The 18,710-nt window shown below is 47.4% G+C and overlaps 1 protein-coding gene across 1 annotated transcript in view; it reads right to left on the minus strand.

Annotated features, from left to right (window-relative positions):
* LOC129380710 (uncharacterized) overlaps nucleotides 1-18,710 on the minus strand; it is a 112,489-nt gene that overhangs the window by 52,122 nt on the left and 41,657 nt on the right. The window contains exons 3-4 of the mRNA XM_055062486.2: nucleotides 1,210-1,287; nucleotides 481-600 (exon numbers count right to left, since the gene is read on the minus strand). Coding sequence (XP_054918461.2) covers nucleotides 481-600; nucleotides 1,210-1,287 — 198 coding nt within the window. The remainder of the gene's footprint in view (nucleotides 1-480; nucleotides 601-1,209; nucleotides 1,288-18,710) is intronic.

Below are 18,710 nucleotides of genomic sequence, written 5' to 3' on the forward strand. Positions count from 1 at the left end.
GCCTTCGGGCGAAACTGGGACCTATTTTTCTTCATGAAACATTGGTTTAACTGCCTTCTGCCACTGGCCGTGCATCTTCTGGATGGCATTTTAACTGGTGTGATAATATACAACTGCAATGAAAAATGTGCACGTGTCGACGCTACGCGGCGCTCATGTCAGATCGACTGTCTCTTCGCGCGCTACGGCACGCTTATAGGGCGTTGTTATGCTGTATTCTAGCAAGCGCTCGCGTGGCTCAGCGGTTGAGTAGCCAACTTCCAGGCAGCGGGCCGAGGTATGATACCGGCGAGAACTGGATATTGTTTATCTGCTTCCCGGTGATATCTGCAACGGATACCGGCGGTGGACGTAGCGGCGGACACCATCGCCAATCGAAACGGCTATAAAAATGAGCCCTTAACAGCTTATGCTCTAAAAAGAGCAACGCAATCATTTTCATTGGCTAAATACCATGACTGAAAGATCATTATTCCTTACCTGCGTTGTCAACACAATGGCAGCCGCCATTTTCAGGATGTTTATTGCAGTAGCCAAACAGACTTCCGTTATTGCTGCAAAACAAGTGACATATCATGCTGTGATTCGGACAGCCCCAACCTGAAAAAAGAGAAGAAATGCGAGAACTTTGCGATTCTGTGTTCCTTTGCTAGGTAAAATAAGACTGTTGCTCAAGCGAATGAGGCTTGTAGAAGACCCACAAAACCGTTTAACTACAGGTAGCTTCATTGGCAACATTATATTAAAATTTCGCCGTTTAGACCGAAGGTGAAGTATTGGAAACAAGACCAGTGTTTAGCGTTGCGTTCGAGTTAGACTTTTAAGCAGTCTAAATTACGAAATTTGGCAATATCTCACGTCCATCGCCTTCACCACAGTGTGAAAATATTCGTGCTCATATTTAAGGCCATTCTGTCATTAATTTCGTACTAAAAGTAGATTGAAAACTCAACCCGTGGGTAAATTTTGGAAAATAATTTCATTGATTTAAAGTGTTTGACAAAGGAAATGTACAAAATATGCCGCAGGTAATCTGCATTCAGCACAAGCATTCTGGCGTGAGTGTGTAGAGCACAATGCCAACCCCGCTTAAATGTAACCCATGCCGAGCATAGCTGGAGTATTCGTGTTAGGTGGATAATATATGGCTATAACACATGTACGATCAAAGAGCTTCTAATGTCAAGCGTTTCCAAAGCATTCACCTACCTGGTTTGTCATCTGAAGCTGAGACGGTCCAGGGCTGAAACTCATCACTTGATCTGCGGTCGCCTAAGGCCGCTTTGCCTGAAAGATGCAATAATGTGATACATTTTTGATCACATTGCTTTGATGTGTTATTAAAATGTGCGACTAAGGATGCGTCTTAAACATGTGTACGTGCGAAGAAAGGCTAAAGCAATGAGTCAATTCAAGGTGTTGTCATCTTTTCTGCAGGAGCGCTAAGAGCCTTTCAGCAATAAAAATTGCTCCAGGTAGCGTGAAAATTTCGGCAGGAGCCTCACAATGAAGTGTACCAGGAATTTAGTTGTGCAAGACAAATAACGACAGAGAATACAATAATTCAATCAATCAAACTGGAGAGGAAACTATACCTTATTTACCAAAGTTAGTGACTGCCTTACGTAGGTCAACTTATAGACACACGAAGAAACAAGCAAATGCGCTATGAGGCACGCAAAAAGCCATAACTGGCATTTAGGGGAGTCTAACAAGGTGCTGCTGCGTTAGGACCTTCTCCTAATTATCATTTGCACTTCTATGGATTGCTTATTTGTCCAACTATGGGCGGCACCGATCGGGTTCAAGTGAAGAGAAAGTGCTTACCTGCACATTCCGAGGCTTGTTACGTGGCATGGTTTGATCATAAGAGCCACATCTACACTTTACATGTCATCCGATAAGCGAACTTTTTGCTTGTCTTATGCAAAACGACTGAGCCCCCACTAGCTAGGCCGGATCAAAGAGGAAAAACTCATATTTTGCATAAACAAAGGCGAAAATATGGTAACGAGGGAAATCGAATGGCAATAAGTGCGTCTATCGAATGCACTTTGTGTGACCTTCTTACGAGTACAACATTGCGAACATTGTAAATGAAGTATAGGACAAAAGAGAAAATTGTGTATGTTTGGCATGTTTCTTTATTTATTTATTTGAATACATTCAGGGATCGGTAGGGCGTTACAGAAGGGAGTGGGAACAACAAATAGGAAATAAGAAAACACAAAGCAATGTTAGGTCACATATTCAAGCGCATTCTTAAAGTCACTTGGGTCTGTAATAGATACAATCGAGGTGGGCAAGTGGTCCCGATCATTACAAGTTCGAGAGATGAAAGAATGAAAACGTTGGTTAGTGCGGCAACGAGGAACACGCCTTTGCTCTCTCTGAAGAGAACTGCAAGAAATTCGACAGAGTTATGAAGCAGTTTGCCAAATACTTTAACCCGCGACGCAACGTATTCTTTGAGCCAGGCGGGTTTAACACCAGAGTGCAACGAGACGGTGATTTCGCCGAATTTTCCTTACGGCGCTTCACACACTTTTGAAAGATTGCAAGTTTGGCGCCCGTCGGGAAGGCTTCGTTGGCTACCGCCTGCTACTTGGGATAAAAGATGAGCAGCTATGCACAAGGCTACAGCTTGATGCGGACCTCACTCTTCAAAAGGCTGTTCAGTCCGTCCGCCAGATCGAGAGCATCCGCGAGCAACAAGCCGAGCTCCACAAGAAAGTGACATCTCTGAACAAAGTTGCGTCCAGTCTCCAAACCACTTGACGTACTTCGAGAGAGGATAAAAGCGACAGTTATTTATGCCACGTAAACAAACTATCTTCATCCTCCAGGAAAAAAGTGGCAGTTTCGCCCAAAAGGTGCGGCCTCAATTGCGAAAATAAATTAGCACACAGCTATAGGAAGTAAGAACGCAGCGGTGGCGTAGAGGTAGAACACCCGCCTCGCGTAGAGGTAGAGGTAGAACACCCGCCTCGTGCAAGAGGTCCGTGGTTCGAATCCCGGTGCTGCGCAATTTTCCACCGGATTAAAAAAAATTGCATAAACAGGCCTGGAGTGTGGCCTGATCCCGGTGACCAGAACCGGTAACGCACTCCCTCACCAGAGCACGATTGGCCACCCTGGTGCAGTACTTGGCCACAACCTCCTATATGAACACAACAATCAAACTCCGGCCCTCAGTCCCCAGCAGCTGCGAAGCAACTGACCACGGCGGCGGTCAGACCTGCGACGCTGCAGATGGTGCTAAGAATCCCTGGCTCCGGACAGGCCGCCATTGAAATATGAACCTGGCAACGTTTAACGCTAGAACGTTATCAAGTGAGGCGAGTCTAGCAGTGCTTTTGGAGGAATTAGAGGGCAATACATGGGATATAATAGGGCTCAGTGAAGCTAGGAGGCCAAAAGAAGCATATACAGTGCTAAAAAGCGGGCAGGTCCTATGCTACCGGGGCTTAGCGGAGAGACGCGAACTAGGAGTCGGATTCCTGATTAATAAGAACATAGCTGGTAACATACGGGAACTCTATAGCATTAACGTGAGGGTGGCATGTCTTGTTGTGAAACTTAATAAGAGGTACAAAATGAAGGTTGTACAGGTCTACGCCCCTACATCCAGTCATGATGACCAGGAAGCCGGAAGCTTCTATGAAGACGTGGAATCGGCGATGGGTAAAGTCCAAACAAAATACAGTATACTGATGGGCGACTTCAATGTCAAGGTAGGCAAGAAGCAGGCTGGAGACAAGTCAGTGGGGGAATGTGGCATAGGCACTAGGAATAGCAGGGGAGAGTTATTAGTAGAGTTTGCGGAACTGAATAATATGCGGATAATGAATACCTTCTTCCGCAAGCGAGAAAGCCGAAAGTGGACGTGGAGAAGCCCGAACGGCGAGACTAGAAATGAAATAGACCTCATACTCTGCGCTAACCCTGGCATCATAAAAGATGTGGACGTGCTCAGCAAGATGCGCTGCAGTGACCATAGGATGGTAAGAACTCGAATTAGCCTAGACCTCAGGAGGGAACGGAAGCAACTGGTAAATAAGAAGTCGATCAATGAGCGGTAAGAGGGAAAATAGAGGAATTCCAGATCAAGCTACAGAACAGGTATTCGGCTTTAACCCAGGAAGAGGACCATAGTGTTGAAGCAATGAACGACAATCTTATGGGCATCATTAAGGAGTGCGCAATAGAAGTCGGTGGTAACGCCGTTAAACAGGAAACCAGTAAGCTATCGCAGGAGACGAAAGATCTGATCAAGAAACGCCAATGTATGAAAGCCTCTAACCCTACAGCTAGAATAGAACTGGCAGAACATTCTAAGTTAATCAACAAGCGTAAGACAGCGGACATAAGGAACTATAATATGGATAGAATTGAACAGGCTCTCAGGAGCGGAGGAAGCCTAAATGCAGTGTAGAAGAAACTAGGAATAGGCAAGAATCAGATGTGTGCGTTAAGAGACAAAGCCGGCAATATCGTTACTAATATGGATGAGATAGTTCAAGTGGCTGAAGAGTTTTATAGAGATTTATGCAGTACCAGTGGCACCCACGACAATAATGGAAGAGAGAATAGTCTAGAGGAATTCGACCTCCCACAGGCAGCACCGGAAGAAGTAAAGAAAGCCTTGGGAGCTATGCAAAGGGGGAAGGCAGCTGTGGAGGATCAGGTAACAGCAGATTTGTTGAAGGATGGTGGGCAGATTGTTCTAGAGAAACTGGCCACTCTGTATACGCAATGCCTCATGACTTCGAGCGTACCGGAATCTTGGAAGAACGCCAACATAATCTTAATCCATAAGAAAGGGGACGCCAAAGACTTCAAAAATGATAGACCGATCAGCTTACTGTCCGTCGCCTACAAAGTATTTACTAAGGTAATCGCACATAGAAGCAGGAACACATTAGACTTCCGTCAACCAAAGGACCAGGCAGGATTCGGTAAAGGCTACACAACAATAGACCATATTCACACTATCAATCAGGTGATAGAAAAATGTGCGGAATATAACCAACCTTTCTATGTAGCTTTCGTTCATTACGAGAAAGCGTTTGATTCAGTCGAAACCTCAGCAGTCATGGAGGCATTGCGGAATCAGGGTGTAGACGAGCCGTATGTAAAAATATTGAAAGATATCTATAGCGGCTCCACAGCCACCGTAGTCCTTCATAAAGAAAGCAACAAAACCCCAATAAAGAAAGGCGTCAGGCAGGGAGATACGATCTCTCCGATGCTATTCACAGCGTGTTTACAAGAGGTATTCAGAGACCTGGATTGGGAAGAATTGGGGATAAGAGTTCATGGAGAATACCTTAGTAACTTGCGATTCGCCGATGATATTTCCTTGCTTAGTAACTCAGGGGACCAACTGCAATGCATGCTCACTGACCTGGAGAGGCAAAAGCCGAAGGGTGGGTCTAAAAATTAATCTGCAGAAAACTAAAGTAATGTTTAACAGCCTCGGAAGGGAACAGCAGTTTACAATAGGTAGTGAGGCACTGGAAGGGGAAAGGGAATACATCTACTTAGGACAGTTAGTGACTGCGGATCCGGATCATGAGACTGAAATAATCAGAAGAATAAGAATGGGCTGGGGTGCGTTTGGCAGGCATTCTCAGATCATGAACAGCAGGTTGCCATTATCCCTCAAGAGAGAAGTTTATAACAGCTGTGTCTTACCAGTACTCACGTACGGGGCAGAAACCTGGAGGCTTACGAAAAGGGTTCTACTTAAGTTGAGGACTACGGAACGAGCTATGGAAAGAAAAATGATAGGTGTAACGTTAAGGAATAAGAAAAGAGCAGATTGGGTGAGGGAACAAACGCGAGTTAATGATATCTTAGTTGAAATCAAGAAAAAGAAATGGGCATGGGCAGGACAAGTAATGAGGAGGGAAGATAACCGATGGTCATTAAGAGTTACGGAATGGATTCCAAGGGAAGGAAAGCGTAGCAGAGGGCGGCAGACAGTTAGGTGGGCGGATGAGATTAAGAAGCTTGCAGGGACAACATGGCGACAATTAGTACATGACCGGGATAGTTGGAGAAGTATGGGAGAAGCCTTAGCCCTGCAGTGGTCATAACCAGGCTGATGATGATGATAGGAAGTAACGATAGTAGTTTTATAGGCCCTATGAACTTGGAAACATTTGATTGCTACCTGAACTACCAAGCATGGTGTCCGCGCGCACAGGGAAACATGAAAACATCACACTCGATGAGCTGGGACCGTTGCTGTCAAAATGCGGGTGCAATAAAAAAATTTAATTATGGCGTTTTACGTGCCAAAGCCACTTTCTGATTATGAGGCCCGCCGTAGGGGAGGACTCGGGAAATTTCAACCATCTGGGGTTGCTTAACGTGCACCTAAATATAAGTACACGGGTACTTATATCGAAATGCGGCAGCCGTGGCTGGAAATCCATCCCGCGACCTCGTGCTCAGCAGCCAAACACCAATGCTGGTGTGATCAAGCACGGCAGCAGCAGCGAGCGAAGTGATTGTGTGGTGTATCACTTCAACGCAAGAGCGGCGAGAACACAGCGCGTTCAAAGATAAGAGCCGTGTGCAGATCCCTTTCAATATACGGCGCGCGCGACCCCGCCCCTTTGCAAAAAAAATTGGAGGACGCTTAATCTTCGCCTTCAAGAGTGGAACGCGATAGCGTTATCGCACCCCGTTTGCACCGCCTACTCATACGCGCTACGCCAGCAAAACGTCGCGATCGGCAGAGATAGCCGGGCCCCGACGCGACATGATAGCGGACGCGGTCATGGAGCGAGTGGCGCACCACGTGTCGGGGCAGCTCCGTACATTGCGAGGAGGGGGTCTTCTGTGTTTGCCGCAAGATGGCTCTGCGTGTGCGCAGAGCGCAGAAGAAATTTAGCGGAGACGTACTTCACTACTCGTGAAACTGCGACTTCTGTAAGCTACATGGTCATAATTACCGATATACACCGCAGTATAACTTTCTACGATACGTTTCTAAGGCAACACCGCATTCACTAGAGGCGATTTTGTCCCGTTTTGAAGGAACGAACTCGTGGCAGAGTGGTAGCGTCTCCGTCTCACACTCCGGAGACCCTTGTTCGATTCCCACCAGCCAATGTTGCAAGATGCTTTTGATTTATGAAGTGCCTTCTGGGATTTATCGCTCACGGCCAACGCCGCTGACACCGACGCCGACGACACCGGCTTTTCTGCGACACAAGCGACACGCAATTGTTGACAAATTCGCACCCTTCTCCCTCGCGCGCTGCCTCTCCGCTTTCCTTCATACCTGGCGCGTTAGATTGAGCCGCGATTGTCTGTTCCCGTTGTGCCCGGTGGACTCATTACGCGTCACAAATGGCTTTCAAGAGACAGCGACCCGGGAGGGGCGCACCACCTCCAGTAGAACACGTGCCGTCCAAAGCCACGACAAACCTTGTCGCTTTCGCAAATGCCGTTCAAGATACAGCGGTCCGGGGGAGCGCACCGGCCACCCGGAGGATCCCGCACCCCCCCCCTCCCTTGCCCCACCGGAGCCTTGCGCGTGACGGAAGATGGCGCGGTACCTCTCGTGCGGGTGCGTGCGGGAAATTGAGCTGCCATCGCCGGCTCACCCTCGCAAACTTTCACTCGCACATACAGCACACGGCGTGCGGCGCCCTGCGATGATTCTATCGCCCTTAGGCTTCGCAATTCCATCGCAATAAAGCAGGTTAGAGAGAGAGATTCTTGTTGGGGAAGAATCACCTTTTCCGTTGGACATTAAAGTTTATTCTATCTATCTGGGGAAGAAAAATTGGAGTAATGTGCAGCGCAGTAACTGTCTCTCAGTAGAGGACACCTCAACCGCGCGGCACAAGAGGGAGGGGGAATTGAAAGAGGGGGAATAAAGCAGGTCACAGAAATGATTCCATTGGTCTGCTCAAGAGCGTCACCCTCACACACACTGCCCAGGATGCTTGGGACTGTGCAGGAATAGCCGGAAAAGGGTCACTAGGCCTACGTATGCATGTAGCAGAGCCTTGATTGGGCCGAAACCGAATAAGTCAGGATTCCCCTTAACAATGAAGACGTCTGATGCTGGAACGTGGAAGGCAAAAGTCTTGTTTCAAGGTTAGTCACTATATTTCGAAATTGACAATGGTGCCGACGAAACCGTCCTCTCAAACCAAATATTCCAGACGCTCGTGGACAGACATTTTTTCTCAGCTCCTCCTCGCCACTACTCAAAATGTCTACGTCGTACATAAGGTTCGCACTCTGTTGCTAGCAGCTCAAGCGATCAAATCACTCTGGATGTTGACATTTCTAAACGCTTTGCAGAGAAAGTGACGCCCAAAGAAGAATTTCCAACGCTATTCCAGGTACTCGGCAAGCTGCACAAAGAACACTGGATTTAGCAGGAGCGACACATCTGGCGCTCAGCTTTGAGAGAGGCATCGCCATTATTCTATACGAAAAGACAAACTTGGAACTGAACTGAATGCAAAGAAATTATGTCCTATCACCTGTTGATGAGCTGACCGAGTAGTGTGCATCAATGGTAGTTTTGCCAAAGCCTCCGTCCGGAGGCCCGATAATCTGCGTGCACTTCCCATAACTGTATCGCCACGTCCTTTGAGAATGGCATCCTTTCCCTTCCGTAGAAGCTACCCTCACATTTCTTCGTGGTTCTAAAATGTTATCCAAACTGAACACTAACTCTGGATTTCGCAAAATTTCGTTTTGTAAAGCTACGACGGTTGTCTTTAAAATGAGGTTCCCAAGAAACTACAGTCACGAGGAACGCTGGTATGTGGGATCCGGCGGTACTGGCGTTTAGCATGGTTCCCCTTCTCCCAGTCCCTGCTCCGGCGAGCTGTCTGCGACGCTCAATCTTGACTTGGCAGCCGTTCGAGATGAAGCTCCCACTTTCTTCTCCCGCCAGGTGCGACTTACGCCCTGTGATTCGATTTTTGTGTGCAAAAAACACTGCACCGGTGGACATTCATTCCGAACTGTGTGAAGTATACAGAGGAAAGTGTATGAGCGTGCAACACATGTGCAAACGGTGCAAACAATTTAAAGACGAACGTACAGACGTCCATGCCGAACAGCGTTCTGGACGGCTATTGGTTTCGGACGATACGATTGCGAAAGTGGAGGAAACAATGCTGAAAGATTGAGAAATGATTCAATACTGAGAACAATGAGAAATGATCCCTGAAGTGAGCAAGACCTGCATTAACGAACTTTTGGCAGACCATTTAGGGTATGCCAAGGTTTGTGTAAGCTGGATCCCGAGAATGCTCACGGAAGACCACAAACGGCAACGTGTTGAAGTGGCCCGCTAATTTCTCCAGGCCTGCGAAACCAAGGGCGGGAAATTATTGGACTGTATTTTCACTGGGGATTAGACTTGGGTCCATTACACGACACCGTAAACAAAACAACAATCTCGTCAGTGAAAAAAATCCAGAGTCGCCGGAGCCGCGTTTGTTCAAAGAAACCCTGGGTGCCGGCAAAGAGATGGCGAGCGTCTTTTGGGGCAGGAAGTGTTTATTGCGCGAATTCATGCCTACCAGTACAACAATCAATGGGGACTGCTCATCTGAGACGTTGCAGAACCTTCGCCTCGCGGTTCAGAACAAGAGAGGTATGCTCACGAAGGGACTGCGTTTCCATCGGGACAACGCTCGTCCACACATCGCCCATCAAACAAGTGATCTCATCAGCAAATTTGGATGGGATAATGTCGCACTCCCGCCCTGCACCCCAGACATAGCTCCGAGTGACTACCATATCTTCCCTGAATTGAATAAACCCCTGGATAGGACGTATTTCAGAACCGGAGCGGAGCTAAAAGAAGAGGTTTTAAGCTACGTTCACGGTGGGGCGGGAGAGTTCTACGATTCAGGCGTAAAGAAGATGGTACACCGCATGCGAAAATGCACCGATCTCAACGGCAATTATGTCTAAAAATATGGGGAAATCTAGGTTTTCCAGAAATGCATTATTTAATACCATTAAACGTGCTTTCTATTTAAAATAAATTATTGGGAACTTCATTTTACAGACAACCCTCGTAATAAAAAGCTCGCCACATTCATTTCACATTTTGGGCCCTTCTACTTCAACCGGTGAGCATTTTAAATTGCGGCTGGTCCTCAACACTTCTAGAAACACATTTTAAGCATTTGACATAGGCGTCAACAGAGTTGTGTCTAACACGGACGACATCCTTATCTCGGGTTCTAACGTGCACGAGCCCAATGAGACACTCAGTAATATGCTTCAGCTGCTCGTCAAGGCTAAAGTGACAATGAACGAAAGCAAGAGCTTGTTTAATGTCCAACGCCTCACGTTCCTTGGACACTGTCTAGACCAAGACAGAATACTACCCGATGAAAAGAAAGCTGAAGCCATTTTCAAAATGGGGAGCCGAAGAAACAGAACCATGCTGCAAAGAATTCATGGAATGGCAGCATAGCTAGCCAGGTTCGTTCTCAGTCTCTCTGAAGTTATGCAAGCACTTACTCTTTTGTTGTCAAAGAAGCAAGAATTTGCTTGTGATGCACCAACGCAGCAGGCGTTAAACACATGGAAGTCGGTGCTCTCGTCTCAACGTGTGCTTGGAGTCTATGGTACTCCAAGATAGACGATGGTGAATGCAGATGCATCGTCCTTCGAACATGTGGCATTAATCCGGCCGAAACAAAAGAATAGCAAGTTTTCTGTCATCGCTGGCCTAAAGATTACTTTCAGAGACCCAGAAGCACTTCACTCATATTGATAAAGAAGATCCTGCTTTACTCTGCTTTACATGATGTATAGGCACACATATGGTCCTTGGTGGTACATATGACAGAGCTTTATGACTACGTATGACTACTGAGATTATTGATTACGACTATAATAACATATGGTTTTTATTGGCGCAAGGGTCAGATATGGCCAAAGAGCGCCATTACATATGGTGATGGCTTCTCAAAGTGTCATATATAGAGTGGACTATGAGTTATAAATGGTATATTTAACGTGGCTGTAAAAATAACTAAAAGCAAGTCCATGTAAATTCCTTAAAATGTATTGGTACTAAACAATGCCAGTGAAAAGTGATGAAAGATTTTTCATCACTTTTTTGTCATTGTCAAACGATCGCGAAGTGGTCACTCCGTAAGGGGTTTTGATGACTTTCCAATCCAGATATGGCATGAGTGTACTTGATGCGGTGGTTGAATCTATAGATGAGCATGTGTTGTGTGCCCCGCTGTAGAATGCGGGCTTTTTTTTAGGAAGCCCGCAGCTGTTGTGACAAAAGAGTTTTCGATTAGGCGCCCTCTTGTGCCACATCGAGAGTCGTCCCACAGGCTGCTATGTGCATTTAGATCTACAAGAGCGCTACAGATTTGAGGAAGATCATCGATAAAATTTATAAAGTCATTTCTGGAAAGTTGATAATTCGGAGGGATATATAGAGAGCATATAGGGATCAACTTATGAAAGAGCACCGCTCGGACTGCGACTTCCTCAAGCGCAGTTCGAAGAAGGAACTACTGATAAGCAACAGATTTGTCCGCTATGACTGCGACACCACCCAGCAAGGCGAGTACGTCATCGCGATCGTTTCGAAAAATTGCGGATTGCCTGAGGAAGTGAGTGTTGGTTTTCGTTGTGCCTCCTGAACACACAGCAGCTTTCGATTATATTTGTGTAGAAGTTCTTTAATGTCATCGAGGTTGTGCATAGAACCTCCCACGTTCCGGTGTGCTATTTGCGTATCCATATTTGTGTTTTTGGGCTGTTTGTCGAGAGGGTTCACGTTGGCTTACGGACCCTTTCCACGCCCCGTAATCCGTCGATTGTTTGTCGTGGAGTGGTGGCGAGAATCGCGCCACTGCCGAGGCACTGGCTGCATCGTCTGATTTGTAGTTGTGCCGATCGACTCCTGGTAGCCGCTGGACTTCGGCTCGCTCAAGCGGGATAGTCTCGGGATAAGCCTTGCCTCGAAGAGCAAGGTCTGGGAGGTCACCAACACAGAGGTCAGTGGGCGTTCCATCGGACACAGCGCACGAGCGGTGGCTGCTCTCACCGAGGGTGCTGGTGGCACTGCCACACTCTTTCTGGTCCGGACCTGTGCCAGAGTCTGCTGCTGCGTTGTGCCCTTACGCGCCGTAACAGAATACCCTGCGCTATGAAGTAGGAAACTCGTTTACATGCTTCCTTAAACCAGATGTTCTTTTTTACCTTAAGTGCGAGGTACCCGTAGGGCACGAACGAGAGTGGGCTCTGTGTCCACCTTCGCAGTTTGGGCAGTGGAGCATGGCATTACAGTTGTCAGAGCTGTACTCAACGCAATTTGCACAGGCCAGTCTGCCTCGGCACCTTTGCGAACCATGGACAAATGTTTGGCACTTGAAGCATCTGCGAGGGTTCACGATGTAAGCTCGGATCCGTATCTTTGTGTACCTTGCTTAGAGGGAATCTGGCAGTATACTTGATGCAAAGGTGAGGATGAGGTGGTGCGTAGGGATTTCTCCGTTTTCACACTCGATATTCATTCTCTGGACTTTGATAACGTTATGGTACTTCCATCCCTCGAGAAGCTCTTTTTCGGTCAAATTTAGGAGATCTCAACTGACACGACTCATCAGACTGCATTCATCGAACGGTGTGGAGTCACCATGACTGGGACATTACCGAATCCACAAGGTTCGACAATTTTCGATGTTCTTCTATGTCGCGAACCTCAAGTAAGAGGTCACCGCTCTCTACCTTGGCCACTTTGTCCCCAGGTCTTATGGTGTCAGTAAGGAATTTCGCAACGAACAAAGGCGATGCAAGATTCGGATAGTGCAAGACATGAAACGGCCCTCTTTTAGAAAAGCGCTTTGATTTAGAAAGAGGCCGATCAGCAAATGGGAGGAACGACGTTTTACTCGTAAAAATTTGATTTTGGCAGCTATGCCAGCCGCCCACCACCGAGTCCAACAAGGGGACGCTGCGAGACGCGAAGGAAACGCAGACGCCAGCTGTACATAGCTACGATAACCTAACGTACGTGTGCAAGACTGGATAAATTACACATAGTTAGCCCTTGTCGCCCGGAAAACGGAAGGTAAAGGAAGAGAATAGAAGAAACGAAAGATGGAGAAGTGGGAGGGAGAGAAAAAAATATTGAAGGATGGGATAGGAATAGGTGACTGTCGATTTCCTCCGAGTCACAACACACACACTCGCTACGTGGTCTTGGGAGTCGAGACTCTCCGAACTGGACCTGAGAAGCCAACTGGCGACCCTCGACCAGGCCAGGCGAGCCGCGATCGCCAGTGGAGCCCTGTCAGAGGGAACCACCCAGGAATAAACCGCGCAACAGTTTCTGCAATAATAAAGTTCCTCCTCCTCCGAGTGAATCAGTCCGGAGGTGCCGTCTTCATGATGCAGAGGCCGAAGAGGTGGGTTGCCGCCGCCAGGGAGCCTTATCGGACCGAAGACCCGGCATCAGCTAAACCCCCAGGAACCCCGTGTCCCCGGACCCGGCTACGCCGCACACGGTTAAACGCGGGAGGGTCTCCAACCCTCGTGTGCTCGCCTATGTGGTGTCGCAACACACCAAACGCCCGGTGACGCAGGCGTCCCTGCGGGGTAACGATTACGACTATGGAACACCTATAGTTCGGCATAGAAAGTAGGCGACTACAGTCGACGCAACAAGTTCCGCTACCATGTTTGTACAACAAAAAACCAAAGCCAATGTAAGACAACAGATTAAAAATATTTCATTTGGTTTTACTTAGAACGGCATATTGAATACCAAAGTTACAGTCGACATAGAAAGAAAGCTGATCACTGCAGGTGCCGCAACAAGTATACCATACGTCGGACATACAATACAGACGGTGCAGATAGAAAGCAGGTCATCAAAATTGTCACAAGTCACTATATCTTGCTGTAAGTACAGGAAGTAGACCACTGTAGCTACCACACGTATATCATACAGCTGGCCATACATACAGTTGGTGCAGAAACAAAGCCGCCCAAGGTACTCACTGTAACAAATAATACTAAAGTTCAATTCAGCAAGTAATTAGGTCCAACCAATATGTCTCAAGCTACTCAATGTTGAGTCTAATTTTGATTGATTATCAATAAACTGATGAAGGATAATTAAGTGCATTTAAGGGTAATCAGGAATTATTGAAGGCAATTACGTTGACTTAGGCCTAATTAGGAATTATTACGATCCCATTATTTAGATACAATCAAGACTCTTAAAAGTAACGAAAGTAATTCTCATAACACTATTACCACTTATTGCGACTAATTACTACTGCATTAACATCGTACCAATTAGGTATTTGCAACAGGCCGTTGCAATACATGCAGTACATTGCGTCATCCTTCACACAATGAGTGGCGGTGTGCGTAACCTGGCCACTGTATTACGCATGTATTGCACGAGTGCAACAGGAATGAGTGGTAACAATACCTAGTATTACTTGACAAAATCCATTTGGGAGCTTCTGGAGTATTTTTTTTCATTTATTCCTTTTAAATAAGCTTCCTGACCACACTAGCGCAACAACATACTAGACTTTTCACCTGATCCGAATAGTTTCAGGATATACGCAATAAACACATCAGTTATTGTAGATAAATAACAAGTACATTATTAGATGTTGTTACGTTACGCTCCACTATGAGTTCCATTGTACCTAGCATTCGAACATCCGTCGTTTTTCAAAACACATATTCGAAGAACCATATTGCCTCTATTTTCGCTGAACTTATTCGTAAGGCTGAAAATACGTATATTACCCGCCATATTCTTTAAAATATATGTTATTTTAAAGCAGCCTAATGCCTGGTCGCCTACAGACATAATAATTTCCCTATATCGGCACATCAGGAAACAAAGCCGTGCACATAACGCTTGCTATAATAACGAACCGTTCCTTCGCTTTTGATATACAGTGTTTTCTGGACACAAGAGTAATTTACGATGACTTTAAAGGGATTTAAAAAAAATTCGGTGCCATTCCTCTCTGTGAAGGTGGATGACCAGTGGAGGTGTGTACGTCGGCCCCTTATTGGCGAACTGTCCATTTCCGTGTGTCAAACGCCACATGCACATAAATATAAGGCGAGGCGCGACTAGTCGCTCCTCCACAATGTTGAGCCACGAAAGATAATGAGGCATCGCGGGGTACACATACCCATGTATTGTTGCGAAACGCGGCACGACACCTTTTACTGACGAACCCTGGCACGTAGAACAGACACGCATCTCACCGCACACCGAGTGCACACACTGCTTCACCGCAGCCAAGGCTATCGTGCATTGGTCGACGTGCACTAATGGTTGTGAGGTCGCTCGAAAACCACAAGCGGTCACACGCAACACGGGCCACAAAACTCCTCACAAACTCCTTCTGAAACCTGGTCGTTGCTTTGGAGAAACGTTCGAAGTTTCGCCACATGAACTGTTCGCATTATTTCCGCCTCGTGGTCGTTGCGTCTATCGCGCTTACGGGACCGCCGCGACGGGCGAGCGGAAGGAAGTGGAAGGAGATACGCAAGCACCTGGAACGCCGACAAAGAGAGGGCAGTGAGAACGTAGACATCGCCGACGAAGGACAAAATGTAGTATCTGTTCTTAGCAACATAATATTGTTACGGGGAGAAAATACGCGTGACAATATATTTACAAGATACATACAACGGGCAGAAGACAGGCATACAAGATGGAGCCCTTGGGCACGACTATCGGTGATCGTTGTCTTCGTCAGGCCTCTCACAATCGTTCACTACTACAGCGCCGCGTAGCATGACCCACGGTCGTGAAGGCGCTGTGTCCGCACTTGGTAGGTTTGAATGATATCGCTTCAGTCCAGCGATATTAACAATATCAAAGAAGGATCGAGGTGTGGAGGTATCGAGAGGTTGTAACTCATTGGTCACGTCTGTCACTGGGCGGAAGACACGGTATACGCCTGAGTAAGGCGAAATCAGCTTCTCAGAAAGCCCAACTTGCCGTGCTGGTTTCCGAAGAAACACGATGTCACCAGGCTTAAAGTGGGCACCGCGGTGACGAGCCTCATATATGCGTCGTTGTTTTTCATGGGAGGTGGTCAGACGCAGGCTTGCTATTTCACGTGCCTTGGTAGCTCTAGATATGTTCTCTCGGGCATATTCTCATGTTGTATCGCGAACGCCTGGGACGATCGTGTCAAACGGAATAATGGGTCTCGTACATACAATAGAAAAAATGGAGAGAAACCAGCAGAATCATGGCAGGTCGTATTGTAAGCGAATGTGAGGAATGGCAGAGCGGCACTCCAGTCACTTTGGTAGGTAGACATGCATAGCGAGCATTTCTGTGATAGTTCTATTGAGCCGCTCTTTAAGGCCATTGGTCGGAGGGTGATACGACGTTGTAAACTTGTGCTTCGTAACACAGGTGTGCACGATGTCCTGGACAACATGTCAGAGAAAGTAGCGGCCCCGGTCAGTAAAGAGTTGTTGGGGAGCGTCGTGGGAAAGTGTCACAGTGTCGAGAAGAAAGTCAGCGACGTCAGCTGCTCAACTGGTACGGAGAGCCCGCGTGGTTGCGTACCGGTTCATGTAGTCGGTAGGCAACTGCTATCAACTTGTTCCTACTAATGCGATAGATAAAAAGGGCCAAGGAGATCAAGACCAACCCGAAATAATGGCGCAGATGGTATTTCAATAGGCTGAAGACGGCCAGCTGGTCGGGCTGCTGGTTGTTTTGCGGTTTTGACAAGGTTTACAGGAGCCGACGTAAGCGCAAACGGAATGGTAAATACCGTGCCAAAGGAAACGACGGTGAACACGGTCTTTGAGACTCCCAGATCGCCAGCGGTTGAGACGTCACGTAACTGTGCAAGTACACTTTCACGCATATGCTTGGGAACGACCAGTAGCAGTTGAGGGCCATAATGGTGCATATTTTAACGCTACGGCATGCCATCTTACAACACAAGCATACGCGAAGCATACGCACTTGTCTGGTCCGTCAGGCTGATAATGATGTCTATCAGGTAAGGGTCGCGTCGTTGCTCTTCGGCGATGTCCCCAAACGCGGTAAGCGCGAGGACGTAAGTTGACTTGTCGGTATCAAGCTGGTCTGGCGGGCCTACTGGATGACGTGATAAGAAATCAGCGTCCTCGTGGATTCGGCCTGTCTATAAAGGTACTCTTGGAGCCGTAGAGCCCACCGACCGAGACGTCCACCTGGATCTTTTTAAGACGAAAGCCAGCATAGTGCGTGGTAACCGGTGATAACCGTGAAAGGACCTGCATAGAGGTAGGAGCAAAATTTACCTACTGCCCAAACGAAGGCGATGCATTCAAGTTTGGTGATCGAGTAACTGCGTTCGGCTGGTGACAGAAGACGGCTAGCGTTCGCAATGACCTGGGTCGTAACCGTGCTGTCGTTGTGCCAAAACAGCGCCGATACCATGGCCTCTGGCGTCGGGGCGAACCTCCGCTGGGACGGACACGTCAATGTGGCCGAGAATAGGTGGTGACGTGAGTCACATCGTCAGCTCAGCGAAAGCTCTAGCTTGATCGGGACCCCAAACAAAAGTTGCGTCTTTCGTAAGAAGTTTCGATAGAGGCCGTGCGATGTCAGCAAAATTTCTCACGAATCTGCGGAAGTTTGAGGAGAAACCTACAAGGCTTCCAGTGTCGGTTGCAAAGGTGGGAACAGGAAAATCCTTGACCACGCGAACTTTCTCCGGATCGGGACGAAAACCGGAAGAGTCGACGAGGTGTCCGAGAACAGTGAGTTGCCGGAGGCCTAAGTAACATTTGGTCGAATTGAGCTGAAGTCTTGCCTTGCGGAACACTGAAAGAACTGTCGAGAGACGTCGAGGTGTGTGTCATAAGTCGGTGAAAAGACAATGACATCGTCGAGGTAGCAGAAGCAGATTTACTGCTTTAGGCTGTGAAGGAGGGCGTCCATCATTCGCCAGTCTTCGACGTCGGTGTTGTCAGAGCCGGGAATGCTACCGGGATCACGCGGTTGTGTGAAGACGACGGGGCAGTTAGCGGCGGATGGTTGAGGCAGGGTTGGTGACCTGCTCGAGTTATTGTCGTCCCTGCTTGCGCTGGCATTGTAGATGCTGCCAAGGAGCGTCCGCTGCGTGAATCCGTCTTGAAACATGAAAAACCCGTTCTCTCCACCAAAATGTTCCTGGGACGAATGACGCTTGACAACATATTTATAAGATATATACAACGGGCAGAGGACAGGCACACAAGACGGTTCCCGTGGGCACAACTGTCGGCAATCGTTGTCATCGTCAGTCCTCTGAGCATCGTTCGCTAATGCAGCGCCTAGTAGCAATATCGTATACGGGTTGTATTTGGACCAAGATAGTAAACTTATTTTTTACAAATTGGCGAAGTGCATAAAGCCTGCTTCACCTCCGCTGCGGGTCGGCCTATTATAGGACTATATTTAAGATCCGCCCTAGTATGGGGAGTAATTCTCGATCTGCACGACACGACAGACGCACGCAATTTTTTTCCAGAACCTAGCCATATGCAGCTTCGCTGTAAGACATTACGGCAGTATTCATCTCATGATGGCTGTCAATGGTAATGCAATTAGCATTCGAACAATATAGCAGCAGACTATATTCCTGAAGTCAAGCTGATTTAACATCTGTTATGGTAATTAAGAGACTTTCTTGCTG

The sequence above is a fragment of the Dermacentor andersoni genome, chromosome 10 (assembly GCF_023375885.2).
Source record: "Dermacentor andersoni chromosome 10, qqDerAnde1_hic_scaffold, whole genome shotgun sequence".
NCBI lineage: Eukaryota > Metazoa > Arthropoda > Arachnida > Ixodida > Ixodidae > Dermacentor > Dermacentor andersoni.